Raw genomic sequence first — 20,727 nt, forward strand, 5'->3', positions numbered from 1 at the left:
TCCAGACTGAACAGCCCCAACTCTCTCAGTCTGTCTCCATAGCAGAGCAACTCCAGCCCTCTGCTCATCCTCGTGGCCCTTCTCTGGACACCTTCCAGCACCTCCAGATCCCTCTTGTAATAGGGGCTCCAGAACTGGAGGCAGTACTCCAGGTGGGGTCTCACCAGAGCTGAGCAGAGGGGGGTATCTACCATATGATTGGTTGTCCCAAAATAATTTCTCTTCTTGCTTCTTCACAGTATCACAGTACCACAGTATCACTAAGGTTGCAAGAGACCTCGAGAATCATTGAGTCCAACCTGTCACCACAGACCTCACGACTAGACCATGGCACCAAGTGCCACATTCAGTCCCCTCTTGAACACCTCCAGGGATGGTGACTCCACCACCTCCCTGGGCAGCGCATCCCAATGACGAACGACTCGCTCAGTGAAGAACTTTCTCCTCACCTCGAGTCTAAACTCTTCACTCTGGAGAGATGCTAACTTGCTCCTGTTTGACCTTGGCTGCACTGTTTTGGTATTAACATTACTCCTTTCTCCCCTCTTTTGTACAGGGAGGTAGCAGGGGGCAGAAAGGGAGAAGCTAGTAGCTTCTCCTGGTCTCTGACCAGGGTGGTTTTTGTGCTGTTTATTAACTGTAAACCCCTGTAAATATGGCAAACCCTGGATATTTTGTACATATTCTATGTATATTCATTGCATTCCATTGCAGATCGTAGTTCTGCTTGTAAATGCAGCTTTCATTTGCTTCCAGCTGAGCTGGGCTGGCAAAGTTAATGCTGGGGGGGAATTTTCAACCCACCACAGTACCATTGTAATGCTGTGATGAAAAGCCAGCTTATAACTAAATCTGGTGTTGAGGATGGAGGCTGGTGCAGGATTTTATGTCCAGGAGATAATTTTCCAACGCTCTGAACACCTGAACCATCAGCTTCTGGCTTTATGGTTGTGAGGAAGCAAACAGAGCTTTGCAACAAAAACGATAATGACCTTTTTTTTCCCCAATCGAGTATGCAAGCCACAGAAACAAGGAAATAAATCATGGGTTACATTTTCTCAGCACTGAAGAGCTACAATGCAACTCCTGGTTGCAGAGGATACTCACTGCTTTTAATCCTGGCAATACAAAAGGACTACAAGACAAACAAGTTCTATCTCACAGCGCGGCAATAAGCTTTCAAAGACTCTCTGGCCATTATGAAGGTGACAGCCACTGCTACCATTCATTCAGCATGCATGGAAACAATTCTCTCCCAAACAACCTCAAAGGCTAACCTAAGGTAAAAAGCAAAATAGAAAAGAAAGCTCCCAACATATTGTTCAGGCTAACTGAGGGATTGAGATTCAGCTCTGCTGAAACAGTTACTTTTACTCCAGAGACGTATAGAAGAAAAAGCTTTATTTAGAATAGACCAGACCAGGCTGGAAGAGACCTCAGAGATCATTGCATCCAACCTATCACCCAACACCACCTAATCAACTAACCCATGGCACCAAGCACCCTATCAAGTCTCCTCCTGAACACCTCCAGTGATGGTGACTCCACCACCTCCCCGGGCAGCCCATTCCCATGGCCAATCACTCTCTCTGTGTAGAACTCCTTCCTAACATCCTAAACCTCCCCTGGCACAGCTTGAGACTGTGTCCTCTTGTTCTGGTGCTGGTTGCCTGGGAGAAGAGACCAACCCCCACCTGGCTACAACCTCCCTTCAGGTCGTTGGAGAGAGCAACAAAGTCTCCCCTGAGCCTCCTCTTCTCCAGGCTAAGCAACCCCAGCTCCCTCAGCCTCTCCTCACAGGGCTGTGCTCAAGGCCTCTCCCCAGCCTTGTTGCCCTTCTCTGGACACCTTCAAGAGTCTCAATGTCCTTCGTACACTGAGGAGCCCAGAACTGGACACAGGACTCAAGGTGTGGCCTAACCAGTGCTGAGTCCAGGGGCACAATGACTTCCCTGCTCCTGCTGGCCACACTGTTCCTAATGCAGGCCAGGATGCCCTTGGCCTTCTTGGCCACCTGGGCACACTGCTGGCTCATGTTTAGGCAGCTGTCAATCAGCACCCCCAGGTCCCTCTCTGTTTGGCAGCTCTCAGCCACTCTGACCCCAGCCTGTAGAAAAGTATAAATAAATCACTACTGGGTGTAAAAAGGAAAAAATATTCTTCTAAACAAATTCATTGGATAAATGTCTGGGATAAGAGGAGCTGTATCTTCACATTTCATTTCCATTCCTTTCTTCTTCTCTTCCAGTCTTGGCTGTTATTGCTTCTCCTTGGGAGACAACAGTGCTCCTGGCTGACCTAAGATAAGCCTAACCCACTGCTTTCTCTCTCAAAGCCTCTTTCTCTCTGGTACAGGGGGTCTGGGAGGTTTGGGGAGGGGCAGAGGAGCAGCTTCCCTGGTTTTTATGACCAGAGGGGTTTCCATGTTGTTTGATAATTGTAAATATCTGTATAATATTGTAAATCCTGTGTATTTTGTACATAGTCATTGCATTCCATTGGAGAGTGTAGTCTCTGCTTGTAAATACAGCTTCATTTGCTTCTGATTGAGTTCATCTGGCTAAAATTAATGCTGGGGGACCTTCAACCCACCACACACTCAACTCAACCACCACTCAGCTCAACCCAACCAACCACTCAACTCAACCACCACTCAGATCAACCAACCACTCAACTCAACCAACCACTCAGCTCAACCACCACTCAACTCAACCAACCATTCAACTCAACAACCACTCAGCTCAACCAACCACTAACTCAACCAACCACTCAACAACCATTCAACTCAACCAATGACTCAACTACCATTCAACTCAACCAATGACTCAACTCAACCACCACTCAACTCAGCCACCACTCAGCTCAACCACCACTCAACTCAACCAACCACTCAACTCAACAACCACTCAGCTCAACCAACCACTAACTCAACCAACCACTCAACAACCATTCAACTCAACCAATGACTCAACTCAACCACCACTCAACTCAGCCACCACTCAGCTCAACCAACCACTCATCTCAACCAACCATTCAACTCAACAACCACTCAGCTCAACCAACCACTAACTCAACCAACCACTCAACAACCATTCAACTCAACCAATGACTCAACTCAACCACCACTCAACTCAGCCACCACTCAGCTCAACCAACCACTCATCTCAACCAACCACTCAACTCAGCCACCACTCAGCTCAACCAACCACTGAACTCAACCAACCATTCAACTCAACAACCACTCAGCTCAACCAACCACTAACTCAACCAACCACTCAACAACCATTCAACTCAACCAATGACTCAACTCAACCACCACTCAACTCAGCCACCACTCAGCTCAACCAACCACTCAACTCAACCAACCACTCAACTCAACAACCACTCATCTCAACCAACCACTAACTCAACCAACCACTCAACAACCATTCAACTCAACCAATGACTCAACTCAACCACCACTCAGCTCAGCCACCACTCAGCTCAACCAACCACTCAACTCAACCAACCACTCAACAACCACTCAGCTCAACCAACCACTAACTCAACCAACCACTCAACAACCATTCAACTCAACCAATGACTCAACTCAACCACCACTCAACTCAGCCACCATTCAGCTCAACCAACCACTCAACTCAACCAACCACTCAACTCAACAACCATTCAGCTCAACCAACCACTAACTCAACCACTCAACAACCATTCAACTCAACCAATGACTCAACTCAACCACCACTCAACTCAGCCACCATTCAGCTCAACCAACCACTCAACTCAACCAACCACTCAACTCAGCCACCACTCAGCTCAACCAACCACTGAACTCAACCAACCATTCAACTCAACAACCACTCAGCTCAACCAACCACTAACTCAACCAACCACTCAACAACCATTCAACTCAACCAATGACTCAACTCAACCACCACTCAACTCAGCCACCACTCAGCTCAACCAACCACTCAACTCAACCAACCACTCAACTCAACAACCACTCATCTCAACCAACCACTAACTCAACCAACCACTCAACAACCATTCAACTCAACCAATGACTCAACTCAACCACCACTCAGCTCAGCCACCACTCAGCTCAACCAACCACTCAACTCAACCAACCACTCAACAACCACTCAGCTCAACCAACCACTAACTCAACCAACCACTCAACAACCATTCAACTCAACCAATGACTCAACTCAACCAACCACTCAACTCAGCCACCATTCAGCTTAACCAACCACTCAACTCAACCAATGACTCAACTCAACAACCATTCAGCTCAACCAACCACTAACTCAACCACTCAACAACCATTCAACTCAACCAATGACTCAACTCAACCACCACTCAACTCAGCCACCATTCAGCTCAACCAACCACTCAACTCAACCAACCACTCAACTCAACAACCATTCAGCTCAACCAACCACTAACTCAACCACTCAACAACCATTCAACTCAACCAATGACTCAACTCAACCACCACTCAACTCAGCCACCACTCAGCTCAGCCACCACTCAACTCAACCAACACCACTTGGCCTGGAGAAGAGGAGGCTCAGGGGAGACCTCATTGCTCTCTACAACTACCTGAAAGGAGGTTGTAGCCAGGTGGGGGTTGGTCTCTTCTCCCAAGTAACAAGCACCAGAACAAGAGCACACAGTCTCAAGCTGTGCCAGGGGAAGTTCAGGCTTGAGGTGAGGAGAAAGTTCTTCCCAGAAAGAGTAACTGGCCATTGGGATGTGCTGCCCAGGGAGGTGGTGGAGTCACCATCCCTGGAGGTGTTCAACAAAGGCTTGGATGTGGCCCTTGGAGCCATGGTTTAGTTGTCAGGAGGTGTTGGGGAACAGGTTGGACTTGATGATGCCTGAGGTGCTTTCCAACCTGGTTGATTGTATGATTTTCAGCAGCTATTTTCAAGCCAGAGAAGGTGTGTGCTGTAGCCCCCTGGAAGAAGCTGGCCCCTAGCAGAGCCAGCTGTGCTCTTACCGGCCCATAGCAGGTGATCATGTTCTCTTCCATCTTCTCACACTGGGGATCGCACTCCACACACACCGAGCCGTTGGCAAACTCCCGGAATTCCCTAGGGAAACAGCGGCAGGGAGCTTAGGGCAAAGCAGAGGAATGAGGTAAAGCCTTTCACACAAGTGTGTGCATAAGACTTTGGAAACCCTCAGAACTTACCCCACAATGTATTTCACTCAGGATCAGTAATATTGGCAAGGGAGCCAGACACTGAGTAATGCAAACCCCAAATAACTCCTCTATTGAACAAGACAATCAGCAGCTCCAGGGCAAAGTGCAAGGAAAGCATCTTACCCATCATACAGGTTACAAGAGTCTATGCAGGTCCTTCCCCTGATGAAGCGCTTGCAGGAGAGACATTGGTCGGGTCCTGGCCCCCAGCAGCCATCACTTGAGCATAACTCATTACACACCATTCCATCAGCAGCTGCAGAGAGACAGAGGATACTGCCATCAATTTACAGAGTCCTCTGGATCTCAGAGGAAAAGATTTCATTCAGCATTCCACCACACCCAGGACACTGAACCTTCAGATTGTCTAGAAACAGAATGGAGGAGAACCCAAAAATTATCCTCAGCCAACCACAGGCACATCATTAGGATCTCAGGTAGTGCTAGGACTAGGGGGAATGGAATGAAGCTGGAGGTGGGGAGATTCAGGCTGGAGGGGAGGAGGAAGTTCTTCCCCCATGAGAGTGGAAGTGTTTAAAAACAGCCTGGATGAGGCACTTAGTGCCATGGATTAGCTGATTGGATGGTGTTGGGGGATAGGTTAGACTGGATGGTCTCAAAGGCCTTTCCAGCCTGCTCATTTCTGTATTCTGTTTGACATGGGGCACCTCTGACTGCTGTGTGAAAAAAGCCCTGCTGGGAAAATGAGGCAGATTCTGCAATTCAGCACAGAGCAACAGTAAAATCTAACTGCTGAGGCATATTCTCCAGCAAATCACTTTACATTCATTCACTCTGCATTAATAATGTCCTCACAAAGTAAATTTTATGTCCAGTGTTTAACATCACATTTTATAGCAGTAGACAACAAGAAGTCTACATTAAATGAGAGCTTCGTGCACTGCATTTTAGACAGATGCTCACCAACTAATTCATAGAATCACAGAATGGCCTTAGAGATCACCTAATCCAACCTCCCTGCCATGGGCAGAGATGCCTTTCAACTAGGTTACTCAAGAGCCCCCATCCAAGGCCATGAACATGATCAGGGGTTTGGAGCAGGCAGTGTGAGCTTGCAGCACAGAAGGCCAAGGGCAGCCTGGGCTGCATCCAAAGCAGCATTGCCAGCAGAGCCAGAGAGGGGATTCTGCCACTGTGCTCTGCTCCTCTGAGACCTCACCTGCAGTGCTGTGTGCAGGTCTGGAGCCCTCAACACAGGAAGGACATGGACCTGATGGAGAGGGTCCAGAGGAGGGCCATGAGAATGCTCAGGGGGTTGGAGCAGCTCTGCTCCAAGGACAGGCTGAGGGAGCTGGGGGTGTTCAGCCTGGAGAAGAGAAGGCTCCAGGCAGACCTAGTAGCAGCCTTTCAGTACCTGAAGGGGGCTACAAGAAGGCTGCAGAGAGACTGTTTGCAAAGGCCTGCAGGGACAAGACAAGGGACAGTGGCATCAAACTAGAGCAGAGCAGATTGAGATTGGGTATCAGGAAGAAGTTCTGCAGCATGAGGGTGGTGGAACACTGGAACAGGTTGCCCAGGGAGATGGTTAAGGCTGGACAGGTCTCTGGACAACCTGATCTAGCTGAGGATGTCCCTGCTGACTGCAGAGAGGGCTTGGACTGGATGACCTTGGGAGGTCCCTTCCAGCCCAGAGCATTCTATGATTCTATGATAATGGCTTAGGCTGGAACAGACCTTAGAGAACATCAAATCCAACCTCCTGCCATGGGCAGGGACACCTCTCACCTAGCCCAGGTTACTCCAGGCCCAATCCAACCTGGCCTTCAACATCTCCAGGGAGGGGACATCTACACCCTCTCTGGACAATCCATGCCAGAGTCCCATCATGGCACACAAAATACACTTGTTAGTAGATTGCTAGCACAGAACTAAGTTCCTCCTCACCATCTGATCCTATTACACTGCAACCCCACTGCAGGGGGAAGCAAATCACCATCCCTGGGCAGATGTGATTCTCTTTCCTGGAAACATCTCTATTTTCCAACTAATTCAGTGTTTCTCATAGCTGGCTTTCAGTGTGGGGGCAGGAAAACCAGGCTTAAAGGACAAGGCATCCACAAATGCACTAGCTGGCAAGACTGGAGGTACCAGTTAATCATGGGGAATCAGGAGCATCCCTCCAAGTTTCAAAGGAGCTGATGGTGCCAGGAAATGCATGATTTTCCCTTGCAAAGTTGGTATTATTCAATCTTCAAATAATATTTATCCTGGGAAGAACTCAAAGCAAAGAAAAAAGGCATGAGATGGGGAAAAAAACCCAACACCTAAATTAAACCCAAGAGAACAGACCCATGAAAATGACACAAAGCTCATGGATGTTGGTCAGCTGGAACTAATTCAGAGGAAGAGAAAGTTGTGTGTTTTGAAAATAGAGACCCTGCAGCCTTCTGTGTCCTGCAACTGGTTAACTTATTTGAGGATTCAGGACTTTGCTTGAGTTCTTAATCAATGCTTCAATCCCAGGAGACATTACCATCACATGTTTGATCACCTCTGCATGACAAAGAACTATGCTGCTCTGACAGATAACTAGCTGGGTTCATCCACTCATGCCTCTGTCATCTCTTTGTTGGGTTATGGACACCAGGGTGTGAAGCTGTTCAACACACAGGACACCCTTGCACATCCCCAACACAGAAGCAGCAGCAGACAGCATCTCTCCTCCCTCCACCTCCTGTATTGCCCTCCCACACAATGTTCTACCAAATGTAAAGGGTTAATCCATGGTTTCACAGCCTATGCCAAGGGCATCTTCTGCAAACACAGACAAAAGCTTCTACCCAGACCTGTTCAGCACATCCTTCTGTCCCACTTAACAGATAACTCTCACTGAAGGATGAAGTATGCTGCAGTTTGGAAGTGGAAGTTGAGAAGCATCCTTTTCCCTCTACACCTTCAGGCACAACCACAATTAAACTGTCTACCTCAATGGACTCCCTGGAGGTGTTCCCAGAAATCTGTGCACATAGAACTTTGGGACAATGGTTGTCCCAAACAATGTTGATGGTTGGACTTGATTTCATTGCTTGGACGTGGCACTTGGTGCCATGGTCTAGTCATGAGGTCTGTGGAGGCAGGTTGGACTCGATGATCCTTGGGGTCTCTTCCAGCCTTAGTTATACTGTGAGACTGTGTGATACCCCCAGGGGAGGCAGCTGCAGCCATGAAGGCCTGCAGTGATCCTCAGCAGTACTTACTGCAGTTCTCTGCCTTCTTGTTCCGATGGATCACCGTCTTCTGGCTGGGTGTGCTGAAGAGGCTGCTCCAGTTCACGGTGTGGTAGTAGCACAGATTGCTGTTGTCTGTTATGTAGATGTTGCCAGCACTGATTTGCTTCAAGGACTGAAACTGCAGAGAGGTGATGCCTTGCTGCTTTAGGATGAGTAAGGAAAGGCCACTGTGATGAAAACAAACAATAAGAGAGGACAGGAATCAGCTCCAGAAGGCAGAACACATTAGAGCTGGCTGGGAATTTCCCACTGTGCTAGTTTTAGGCTGATGCCTAGGAAATTTTCCACAGATCTTCAGTAGAAAGTGGTAGGATGTAAATAAATCACCATTGGATGTAAAGGGAAAGTAATGATAAGGTCTAACTAATCCCTTTGCTCTGGTAACTGACATTAAGTTGGTTGTGTAACCTAACTCTTGCTCTTTCTGGGCTCTTGGCTCTAGCAGATACCAGCTGGTTGCTTCTGCTGGCTTGCTGACCTTGGCTGTGTTTCTTTGTTGTGGCTAAGTACTAACAAGCTACTCTCTACTTTTCTCCTCTTTCTCTATCCCTTGTCTGTGGTGGGAGAGGGGGAAGCTATTAGTAGCTGCCTGGTTTTGTCCAGGGGGGGTCTCTGTGTTGTTTCTGAATTGTAAATCCATGTAAATATTGGCTGTTTTGTACATATTCATTGCATTTCCTATTTCTGGGTTGTAGCTTTGCTTGTAAATAGAGCTTCACTTGCTCTCAGCTGAGCTGGTCTGAGCAATTTGATTTTGGGGGGAGTAATTCTCTCAAATTAGTTGAGGTTCATTTCAACCCACCACACCCACTAGACCTGGTTCCTAAGGCCAAGATGCTCTTCCTGGCAAAACTGAAGGTTGGTCAGAAACCATTTGGGCTGGGGAGACTGTGAGAGACTCAATTCTTGTCTCTTCTGATGTGACTCAACAAAGATAAAATCACCTTTGCTGCTTGCCTGGACCAACAATGGACCCAGGCCACAGCCCATCGGTACCTTCTGTAATATGCATACAAGATCATCTCCACCCATCCTGGATGCAAATCACCTTGTGATTGTATCATGAACTGAGATCCCAACAAAGGATTGCTCACTGGACTGCAGCTGTCCTGGAAATGGGCAGAGCCAAATCGACCTTAAAGCTGTATAAAAGACTTGAGCAACTACTGGCTCGGATGAAACAAAAACACAGAAGAAGAAAACCACAGAAGGACAATGCCTCTGAGAAGGAAAACACCAGAGAAGGAAAAGCCTGGGGCAATGCTGCTCTGAAGAAAAATGGAGAGAATACCAGGAGAGGAAAAATGACAGAGGTATCACCATGGAGCCTGGAAGAAGCAGAACCCTCTCTCCGTGTCCTAAGTTCCACCTGCTGCAACTCATGGAGCTGAAGAGGCTGCCCAGAGGAGCACATCTCTGCTACAGCCAAAGCTACAGCACCTTTGCTCTGCAGACCCAGCATCTCCTGCAGCACCTGCAGCACAGACTCAAACTGTCTTGGGGGGTGTGAAAAAATAATTCCTTTCCTCTTCTCTCTCTCTCTATTTTCTCTCTCTCCCTCTCTATTTTCTCTCTCTCCCTCTCTATTTTCTCTCTCTCCCTCCTCTCTCTCTCCCTATTTTCTCTCTCTCCCTATTTTCTCACTCTCCCTCCTCTCTCTCTCCCTCTCTATATTTTCTCTCTCTCCCTCCTCTCTCTCTCCCTCCCTATTTTCTCTCTCTCCCTATTTTCTCACTCTCCCTCTCTATTTTCTCTCCCTATTTTCTCCCTCTCTATTTTCTCTCTCTCCCTCTTCTCTCTCCCCCTCTTCTCTCTTTCCCTATTTTCTCTCTCTCCCTATTTTCTCTCTCTCCCTCTTCTCTGTTTTCTCTCTCTCCCTATTTTCTCACTCTCCCTATTTTCTCTCTCTCTCTCCCTATTTTCTCTCTCTCCCTATTTTCTCTCTCTCCCTATTTTCTCTCTCTCCCTCTCTATTTTCTCTCTCTCCCTATTTTCTCACTCTCCCTATTTTCTCTCTCTCCTTCTCTATTTTCTCTCTCTCCCTATTTTCTCCCTCTCCCTATTTTCTCTCTCTCCCTTTTCTCTCACTATTTTCTCTCTCGCCCTCTTCTCTCTCTCCCTCTCTGTTTTCTCTCTCTCCCCTTCTGATCCATCCACTTTATTTGTGCAATAAATAGCCTAGCTGTTGGTATTTTGGCCTCGTTTGTGCCTCTCATTTCACAGCATGGGGATATTCAAAAGAACTGAGGCTCCTTCCCTCTCTGGACCAAGACTGAAGACACAAATGTTTTGTGAGCCAACAGCCAGCTGCAGGAAAGAGGGAGTCCTGCAAGAACTGTGCCACCACTGCTGCTGGCAGTGCCAGGCCTGGTGGGCCCACAGAGCTCCTCAGCTGGTACCACTTGATCCATTAACACCTTTCAGGGATAAAGAGCTCCTGAGAAACCTGAGTAAAATCCAGTTTATTGGGGTTTTTTTTGGCTGGGTTCAATTTTTTTTTGACAGCATTAACACTATGAGAGTTTCCATGCTCAGGAGAAGCTGACAAAGTCATGCAAGATGTATTACCCATCTTCTGTCAGGCATCACATTAATGTCATTTATAGTAACAGAGGAAGAAATTGTGATTTTCAAGGAAATTTTTCCAGCTGACTTTCTCCATTTCCTTTGTTGTGATATGGGGTTATCTACTTTATTCATCACAGGGACAGCAAATGATTGTCTGTGTAACAGGGGAATTGCTGCACAGAACTTTTTGTTTTGGCTGAAGATTAGTGCAGGCAGTGTCAAGTTTCTGGGCACCCTTTAAGTTATTGTATTTTAATGATCATAATTGTTTTCCAGCTGTTCCAAATACAAATTGCTGCTTCCAAACAGAGTGCTGGGCTGTAATTCAACCCTCAGGGTTTCACTGCTATTCACGTTCTCCTCAGCTTACTGATGAAGATGCTAGCAGAACCCCGTGACTAATTTACTGCATGTACACAGTGGGGAGCCAGAGGTTGCTGTTTAGATCATTCTGGTGCTTCCCCCCCCCCCATTATTTGTCACCATTATCTTCTCCCCTTCAAAGCAATTCCCCCACAGGGGTTTCCACAAGGGAACACCCCTGGCAAAAACACACCACAGAGCTAATGCACACCTCACCTGCAAGGCACCTGAGTGGTGTCAGTGCTCTTCTAGCACTTCCTAAGACTGCTTTGTTCTTTGGGCACAGGAGCCTGCACTTCCAACCACAGCCATAAGCTTCCTGAGCACAGTGCTCAGTTCTGTAAATGCCTTTTAAGATGTGCTTCACGTTCAGGAGGTGTTTTAACCCACCAAGTGTACTTGCTGGACAACGAGTTAATAGCTACAGCAGTGGGGCAAGGCTGCCTTCTGTTGTGAAAAGCAAATGGTCGTGGTCAAAAGGTATTGCCCATTACTGATCAACAAAGACACTGTTAGGGAACACCGTGAAAACAGAGTAAAACACATCAATTTCTCATGCACTTCCCGAGGCATGCTGCATTCTGTGCTCCTGAGGAAAGACTCATGGAATATTAACAAGCAAGGCTTGCATCACCAGAGGGAGTATCTTACCTGTAGAGAGCTCTCCCACCGATAGTAACCAAGTTAGAAAAGACCCTGAAATCTGTCATGTTCTCAGGCCACGACTGTATGTTCAAATATCCTGAGGGGAAAACAGGCAAGCAGAGGAATGTCAATGACTTCAGCCATAAGGACTGCATTATCAGACACCATCAGCTGGGGCAGGCTTGGCCTCCACATGAAAGGCAGTGCTGGTTTCAGAAAAAGAAATAAATAGGTAATGAATGCTGCAGACTAAGGGATTTGAATTCATCAGGCAGCTCACCCCTGGTTCCTCCAAGAAAGCAAAGCAGGGCTTGTCACAGCAACATTACACCCACTTTCAACAGCCACAGTGAGTGTGAGCCCAAACAAAAGCTGGAATCTTGCAAGGCCTCCCAGCCTTTTCTACACAGCAGCAGCAGGAGGGGAAAAAACACAACTAAGATTTGCCTAAATTAAGAACACTCAGTTTTAAATGTGGTAGAGAGGACAGTGACTGAGTGGTCTGTCACGATTCATCACAAGGTGACAGGATTTCTTTACACCAAATAACTTGCCTTCCATTCTGAGTGTGTGTGTATGTGTGTGTGTGAGGATGCTCATCACCAGGGAGCATTCTCTGCACAAAGCTCATCTGGTGCTACTGAGTCCTCTGCAGAGTGCAGTTCCCTGGGATCTTGATCACTGCTGGGCTGAAATGCAGTGCATCTCCAAGCACTGAGGGAACTCCACTTAAGTAGTAGAGCTGAGACCGTCAATTAGTGTGCTTAAGAAGAGCAAATAACAGATACCCAGGCACCAGATTATCTTTGACATTTATTACTGAGAGATTTAGAGCTTACTTTCATTTTCTAATACCACTGGCTCACTGAAATGCACAACTTTGGAGAGGTGAACCACCTGGGAGAGGACTAATTTCAAATGCCAAATGCTTGTGGAACTCCACCAAGCTACAATCACTCTGCATTATCCAAAGATTTTTCTTACATGCATGAAATGGGGAAATACAAAACAAAACCAATCTAATTATACCTAGCTATAATCAGCCAGCACTGAGGAACTCAAAGTTCTCCAGGAGTTATCTTCCTCCCTGTCCCTACATGGGGGAACAAAAGAAGCAAGATGCAACAGAACAAAGAACTGAGTTCTAGCTCTATGGCCCCACTGAGAAGCCACAGAAGATGGGAGGGACAACCTGCCCATGCATAGAATGTCTATCACAGGATCACTGAATGGCACAATGTTAGGGCTGGAAGGGACCTCCAAAGCTCAGCCAGTCCAACCCTCCTGCCAGAGCAGGAGCACCTAGAGCAGGTCACACAGGAACACATCCAGGTGGGATTTAGTATATCTCCAAGAGAGACTCCACAACCCCCCTGGGCAGCCTGCTCCAGGCCTCTGTCATCCCCACAGGGAAAAAAATCTTCCTCCTGTTCCCATGGCACTTCCTCTGCCTCAGCTTCCACCACTGCCCCTGGTGCTGGCATTGGGCATCCCCCAGCAGAGCCTGGCTCCAGCCTCTGGGCACTTGCTCAATCTTTATCAACAGCACTGAGGTCACCTCTCAGGCTCTTCCTCTCCAAGCTCCAGAGCCCTCAGCTCCCTCAAGCTCTCCTCAGGAGGAAGATGTTCCACTGCCTTCATCTTTGTGGCTCTGTGCTGGACTGTCTCAAGCAGTTCTCTGAGGTCCTTCTTGAACTGAGGGGCCCAGAACATATTCCAGATGTGGCCTCTGCAAGGCAGAGTTGAGGGGGAGGAGAACCTCTCCTGACCTACTCACCATAGCCCTTCTAATCCACCCCAGGATGCCATTGGCCTTCTTGGCCACCACAGCACATTGCTGGCTCATGGTCAACCTCCCATCCACCAGGACGCCCAGGCCTCTTTCCCCTTCCCTGCTCTCCAGCAGCTCAGTCCCCAACCTCTCCTGCTCCATGGGGTTGTTCTTTCCCAGGTGCAAGCCTCTCCCCTTGCCCTTGTTGAATTCCATTCCATTTGTCCCTGCCCAGCTCTCAGCCTGTCCAGCTCTGGCTGAATGGCAGCACAACCCTCCTGTGTCAGCCATTCCTCCAGCCTCAGGGCACTCACCCTGCACATCTTTATCAACAGCACTGAGGCCACCTCTCAGGCTCCTCCTTTCCAAGCTACAGAGCCTTCGGCTCCCTCAGGCTCTCCTTGTGAGGAAGATGTTCCACTCCCTTCATCATTTCTGTTACTTTGCACTGGACTCTCTCAAGCAGTTCCCTGAGGTCCTTCTTGAACTGAGGGGCCCATAACCAGGCACAATATTCCAGATGTGGCTTCACCAGGGCAGTGGAGTATTGATGAGCAAAGGACAGCACATTTGTGCCTATCAACTGATGGGGAAGTTATTGTGCATTAAACTTTTATAATGATATCTACAGCACAGTGGCCTTAAAGAAAAAAAACACCAACCAACTTGCATTCTTCAGAAGATCCAATAAATGACCACCATAAAGACAAAGTGAGGAGTGAAGGGAACCAGAAGTGTGTTACCTGTTATCTCCCGCACCGTTTGGAAGATATTCAGCTTCTCCGGGTTGATTGCAGCAATTGTGTGATAGGGGTCCCTAAAAGATCAAAAGGACAAAATGTGATACCCTGAATAGAACAAAGACCAGGTTCTCACAGAATCACACAGAAACATTCAGCTTGGAAAAGACCCTCAGGATCAATAAGGTCAACCCAGAACCCTACTCTACAAGGATCACCCCTAAACCACAGCCCCAAGCACCACAGCCAAACCAGCAGGCTTGGGGACTCCACCAGCTCCCTGGGCAGCACATTCCAAGCCCTAACTACTCTTGATGGGGAAAAGTTCTTCCCCCATGTCCACTCTGAACCTGCCCTGCTGCAGCTTGAGAATTGTTCCCTCTTCTTCTATGGCTAATGACCTGTGAGAAGAGACCAGCACCAAGCTCTCCACAACCTCCTTTCAGGGAGCTGTAGAGAGCCAGGAGGTCTCCCCTCAGCCTCCTCTGCTTCACACTAACCATCCCCAGCTCCTTCAGTTGCTCTTCATCAGATTTCTTCTCCAGGCCCTTCCCAGCTTCCTTGCCCTCCTCTGCCCTGGCTCCAGCACCTCCACATCTCTCTTGTCTTGAGGTGCCCCAAACTGGACACAGCACTCGAGGTGTGGCCTGCCCAGAGCTGAGTGCCAGGGGACAATCCCCTCCCTGCTGCTGCTGGACACAGCATTGCTGATCCCAGCCAGGATGCCTTTGGCTTTCTTGGCCGCCTGGGCACAGTGCTGTATTCAAAGCATTCAGGAAGTCAACATTTTGCTTTTAGGCAGCCCAGACTCCAGATTTATTCAGAGAGAGAAAGCTGGTGTGCAAAACTAACTTCTATGTTAGGCATCTGTCCGATGGGATGATTCAGAACTTATCCTTATTTTCCCTCTTGCATCCAATGGTGATTTATTTACAGTCTCCTCTGGAGAATTCTTCAAGACCTGCCTGGATGTGCTCCTGTGTGGCCTGCCCTAGGTGATGCTGCTCTCCCAGGGGGGTTGGACTGGATGAGCTCTGGAGGTCCCTTCCAGCCCAGCCCATTCTGTGATTCTGTGACTCTATATGCTACAGCATCAACAGTCGAGGCTGAGCTGGATTTCAGGTCTGTCATCATTTAGTAAACATTTTCCTTTAGTCTCTGATTTTAAAGGAGTGAAGCCTCTCCAGCTATTGAAAGAGGGTAGGAACCATCCTCAGTAAATGTGGAGCAGGCATTTCCACCTCTCCTGCTCCTGCTTTCCCAGGCACACCGTTGGTGGAACTGGAACGCGCAGGCAATCAGCCAGGCTGTGTCTGGGGACAGAGCTCAACACCTCTGTGTGGAGGCAGACTGATGGGGTCACTCCTGACCATGCTGCAGATCACTCCAGGTTAGCAGTAACAAAATGAGTTCCTGAACCTTAACATAAAGCCCAGTGGACCACAGAAACATCATATAAACTTAACAGTAACAATCTGAGGCTCTCAGGAAGCCAGATAAAAAGCCTTGGCCACCTGACAGAACCACAGCACTTTGCTTTTAAAATGCATTACCATTAAAAACCAAGAGAAAACTCTTTTCTGCACCAACCATCAGGGCACTGAATTTCACCTCCAAATTCCAAGGTAAAAAGAGTCTTCAAAGATAAGGAATCTGCTTTTAACCCCCTTGAACAGCCAAGGGTCTGATATGCTTTGTGAACACGCAAAGCTGTGGAATAATGCAGGCAGCTTCTACTACCCTTATTAGCAGGGCTGGGGGTTCCCAGCAGGGCTTTTCAGGTGAATTTTACAGGAATGAGAATCTCAGTTCACTCTCAGACTGGAGTTTAACAACCACAGGGAACACAAAATGCCGGTGAGCACTGAGGGCTTGTTGCTCCTGCTGTGAGTCCAGGGCAGGGGGAAGGAGGAAACATTTGTTCCTAACAGAGGATGTCCTTGCTTAGACCTAGAGCTTTCCATGCAGCTCACCCCTTCAAGGCAGAAGGCACTTTGGCTTTTTAGCAGCCCAACCAGAAGGAAACAGTAGAGAGAAGATCACTGAAGGTGTCCAGAGAAGGGCAACAAAGCTGGGGAGAGGCCTTGAGCACAGCCCTGTGAGGAGAGGCTGAGGGAGCTGGGGTTGCTTAGCCTGGAGAAGAGAAGGCTCAGGGGAGACCTCATTGCTCTCTACAACTACCTGAAAGGTGGTTGTAGCCAGGAAGGGGTTGGTCTCTTCTCCCAGGCAACCAGCACCAGAACAAGAGGACACAGTCTCAAGCTGTGCCAGGGGAATTTTAGGCTGGAGGTGAGGAGAAAGTTCTTCACAGAGAGTCATTCGTCATTGGGATGTGCTGCCCAGGGAGGTGGTGGAGTCCCCATCCCTGGAGGTGTTCAAGAGGGGATTGGATGTGGCACTTGGTGCCATGGTCTAGTCCTGAGCTCTGTGGTGCCAGGTTGGACTCGATGATCTTTGAGGTCTCTTCCATCCTTGGTGATACTGTGAGACTGTGATACTGTAACCATGTGCTTCAGCAAAGCATAACCTTGAAAGAATCACAGAATGGCTCAGGCTGGAAGAGACCTTAGAGATCATCTAATCCAACCCCCAGCCATGGGCAGGGATACCTCTCACCTAGCCCAGGGCACTCCAGGCCCCATCCAACCTGGCCTTCAACATCTCCAGGGAGGGGGCAGCCACAACCTCTCTGGACAATCCATGCCAGAGCCTTGTCACCCTCACAGGAAAAATTTCTTCCTAAGAACCTTTTCTCTTTCACTCAGTGTCCTCATGCTTAAAGAATGAGAGGCAAAGTGCTGCAGAGAGTTTCAACATTATGTTTCCTAGGCTTATATTCTTCTATAGAACCAAATATGTTAACCCTCTGCTTATAGACCATAGCTTAGTTATGGTTCATATGAATATGTGTTCTATGCAAGATTGGGTTTGGTCCCTTTAAACCATCATGTTTACTGAGACTCAGCTTGTACCTTTGCAGCTAATGCTACTTTTGCAACAAAAGCAGTTACAGCACCACAGTACATTAGGGGTTGGAAGGGAACTCCAGAGATCATCCAGTCCAAGCCCCCTGCCAGAGCAGCACCACCCAGGGCAGTCTGCACAGGAATGCATCCAGGTGGGGTTGGAAAGGCTCCACAGGAGACCACAACCTCTCTGTTGAGGTGAAGTCTTCTATGTTCAAGCTTGTATCCATTGTTCCTTGTGTTATTACTGTGCACCACCCAAAAGAGCTTGGCCCCCTTCACTTGACCCCCAGCCCTCAGCTATTGATAGACATTGATCAGATCCCCTCTCAGCCTTCTCTTCTCCAGACTCAACGGCCCCAGGGCTCTCAGTCTCTCTTCACAGGGGAGATGCTCAAGTCCCCTAAGCATCCTCCTGGCTCTCCCTTGGACTCTCTCCAGCAGGTCTCTGTCTCTCTTGACCTGGGGAGCCCCAAACTGGACACAGGATTGCAGGTGTGGTCTCAGCAGGGCAGAGAAGAGGGGGAGAAGAACCTCCTTAGCCCTGCTGGCCATACTTCTCTTGCTGCCCCCCAGGATCCCCTTGGCTCTCTTGGCCACATGGCTGTCCCATGCAGAACTTGCTGCCCACCAGCACTCCAAGCTCTTTCTCCATGGTGCTGCTCTCCAGCAGGGCATTCCCTAACCTGTCCTGGTGCCTGCTGTTGTTCCTCCCCAGATGCAGGACCCTGCACTTGTCCTTACTGAACTCTCTGAGGTTCACCTGCAGCCAGCTCTCAGCCTGCCCAGCTCTCATAGCCATGTAGCCATATTTAAAGCATTTCATCCACATTTGACCCAAGCACTGGACTTAAATACCAGAGTGTTATGCACTGGCTGAAGCTGCCACTTGACACTCAACTTCAAAGCTGACTGACAAGAGGGCAGCTTTTGTGCCTGTGCATGCAGTGACAGGCACAATTTATGCTAAGTGAGGCACTCTCTCTGCATATGGCTGCTGATCAAATGAAATCTAAAACAAACTAATGGAAGGTAATTTCCCTTCCTCTTCTCCATCCTCTCATCAGCCATGATGGGAAGCCAGGACCAAGGGGCTCATACAGTAACCAGAGACCACAGCTGGTTTTTTTTCCTTCTGGAGCAAACATTCCTTCACATCCTTTCTTTTTGTGGAGGTTGATGAGAACCAAGGTAATGCTTCCCTTCATAATGGAAGGCAGAAAAGCAATTTATCCTGGGTCTGCTGCTCCACAAAGGAAGCCTGTAGCCATCATTAGGAGGGGAGGTGGATACAATTCATGCCAGCTGCCACCACGACATAACATCTTCCCACGTTGTCACTTACCCATGAATCCCAGTAACAAGGAAGATAAGGTTGCCATTGATCTTGGTGCAGTTGATGAACTTGTCAATGTTGCTGGAATCCACCGTCTGAGCTGACACTAAACTCCCTGTTCCAATGCCATCACATGCTGCCAAAACAAAGGAGTTTGTGTAAAGCACCAGGGAAAGCGATGCCTGAGCCAGGAGGTGTTGGCCTTCTGGGCACAAGGCTGCGTTCCTTTCGGAGACAAAGCAGCAGAGAGGTGTTCAAACAGCAGCCTGTGCCCAGATTGCCAAAGCAGCAGCTGCCAGCTGAGCCAAAGTACCTGCCACAGAAGGACATCCTGGCACACAGGTTAAGGTATTCCAGATTAGAATCAGAGAAATCATAGCATCACAGAATCAGCCAGGTTGGAAAAGACCTCAGAGATCATCAAGTCCAACCTACTCCCTAACACCTCCTGACAACTAAACTATGGCTCCAAGTGCCACATCCAAGCCTTTTTTGAACAATTCCAGGGACAGTGACTCCACCACCTCCCTGGGCAGCACATTCCAATGGTGAATGACTCTCTCAGTGAAAAACTTTCTCCTCACCTCCAGCCTAAATTTCCCCTGGCACAGCTTGAGACTGTGTCCTCTTGTTCTGATGCTGGTTGCCTGGGAGAAGAGACCAACCCCCACCTGGCTACAACCTCTTTTCAGAGAGCAAGAAGGTCTCCCCTGAGCCTCCTCTTCTCCAGGCTAAGCAACCCCAGCTCCCTCAGCCTCTCCTCACAGGGCTGTGCTCCACATCTCTCCCCAGCCTCATTGCCCTTCTCTGGACATGTTCAAGTATCTTAATCGAGGAGCCCAGAACTGGACACAGGACTCAAGGTGTGGCCTAACCAGTGCAGAGTCCAGGGGCACAATGACCTCCCTGCTCCTGCTGGCCACACTATTTCTGATCCAGGCCAGGATGCCATTGGCCTTCTTGGCCACCTGGGCACACTGCAGGCTCATGTTCAGCTGCCATCAACCAGCACCCCCAGGTCCCTTTCTGCCTGGCTGCTCTCAGCCACTCTGTCCCCAGCCTGCAGCACTGCATGGGGTTGCTGTGGCCAAAGTGTAGAACCCAGCACTTGGACTTGTTGAATGCCACCATGTTGGACTCTGCCCATCTGTCCAGTTTGTCAAGGTCCCTCTGCAGAGCTCTCCTATCCTCTAACAGATCCACACCTGTTAGAGCTAAAGGCAGCTGTGAATCACCCAAAATCCCACTGAAGCCAGCTGTAAACAGGGAGGTATAACTTAGCTCGGAGCAGCCTGGCAGCCATTCCACTGCTTTGTGCACTACTCACAGCTGAAACTGAGAGGTCCTAACACTCCCAGCAAGGAAACCTCTCCCCATAGCCTTTCTATGGAATTTATTTTGTGTTTTCTGGGACATAGAACACAGCCAGGAAAAAAATTCCTCATGACTTCCATCACAAAATGTATCCTACCTGCTCCAAAGGTAACTACCAGCTGCACATCTGAACCTTTTACACGCATGTGGTAACCTTCCTCCTCCCAGGGTCACACTGAGATCTTGACAGGAAGATGCCATGTGCACTGCCATGCATAGAACTCTCAACCCAACAAAGAAGCTATGTACTGCAGTTAGGGCAAAGGCCTGGACATCACCTAACACACAGTTTAGCAAGTCCACAGCACCCTGCTCTGACACAGATGTCTGTGTTTGGCTCTTTCTGCCTCTTGGAGTGACTGTTGATTTAGAGCTGTTTCAGCAGCTGCAGTGTGAATTCCCTTCCAGATGTGGATTCCACTAGGATGGAAAAATGGCACAGGGCCATGATGGTGCTCTGCTCCTGAGTCCTTCAAGAAAGGAGCAGAAAGTCTCCCTTTTGGAGCCTGG

General features: G+C 48.6%; 1 protein-coding gene across 1 annotated transcript in view; it reads right to left on the reverse strand.

The window, feature by feature from the left end:
* Positions 1–20,727, reverse strand: part of ERBB4 (erb-b2 receptor tyrosine kinase 4) — a 747,707-nt gene that overhangs the window by 166,845 nt on the left and 560,135 nt on the right. Inside the window, exons 9-14 of the mRNA XM_054177007.1 lie at positions 18,853–18,979; positions 14,545–14,618; positions 12,037–12,127; positions 8,422–8,621; positions 5,327–5,459; positions 4,997–5,090 (exon numbers count right to left, since the gene is read on the reverse strand). Coding sequence (XP_054032982.1) covers positions 4,997–5,090; positions 5,327–5,459; positions 8,422–8,621; positions 12,037–12,127; positions 14,545–14,618; positions 18,853–18,979 — 719 coding nt within the window. The remainder of the gene's footprint in view (positions 1–4,996; positions 5,091–5,326; positions 5,460–8,421; positions 8,622–12,036; positions 12,128–14,544; positions 14,619–18,852; positions 18,980–20,727) is intronic.

This window comes from Dryobates pubescens, chromosome 37, assembly GCF_014839835.1.
Source record: "Dryobates pubescens isolate bDryPub1 chromosome 37, bDryPub1.pri, whole genome shotgun sequence".
In the NCBI taxonomy this organism is placed as follows: Eukaryota; Metazoa; Chordata; class Aves; order Piciformes; family Picidae; genus Dryobates; species Dryobates pubescens.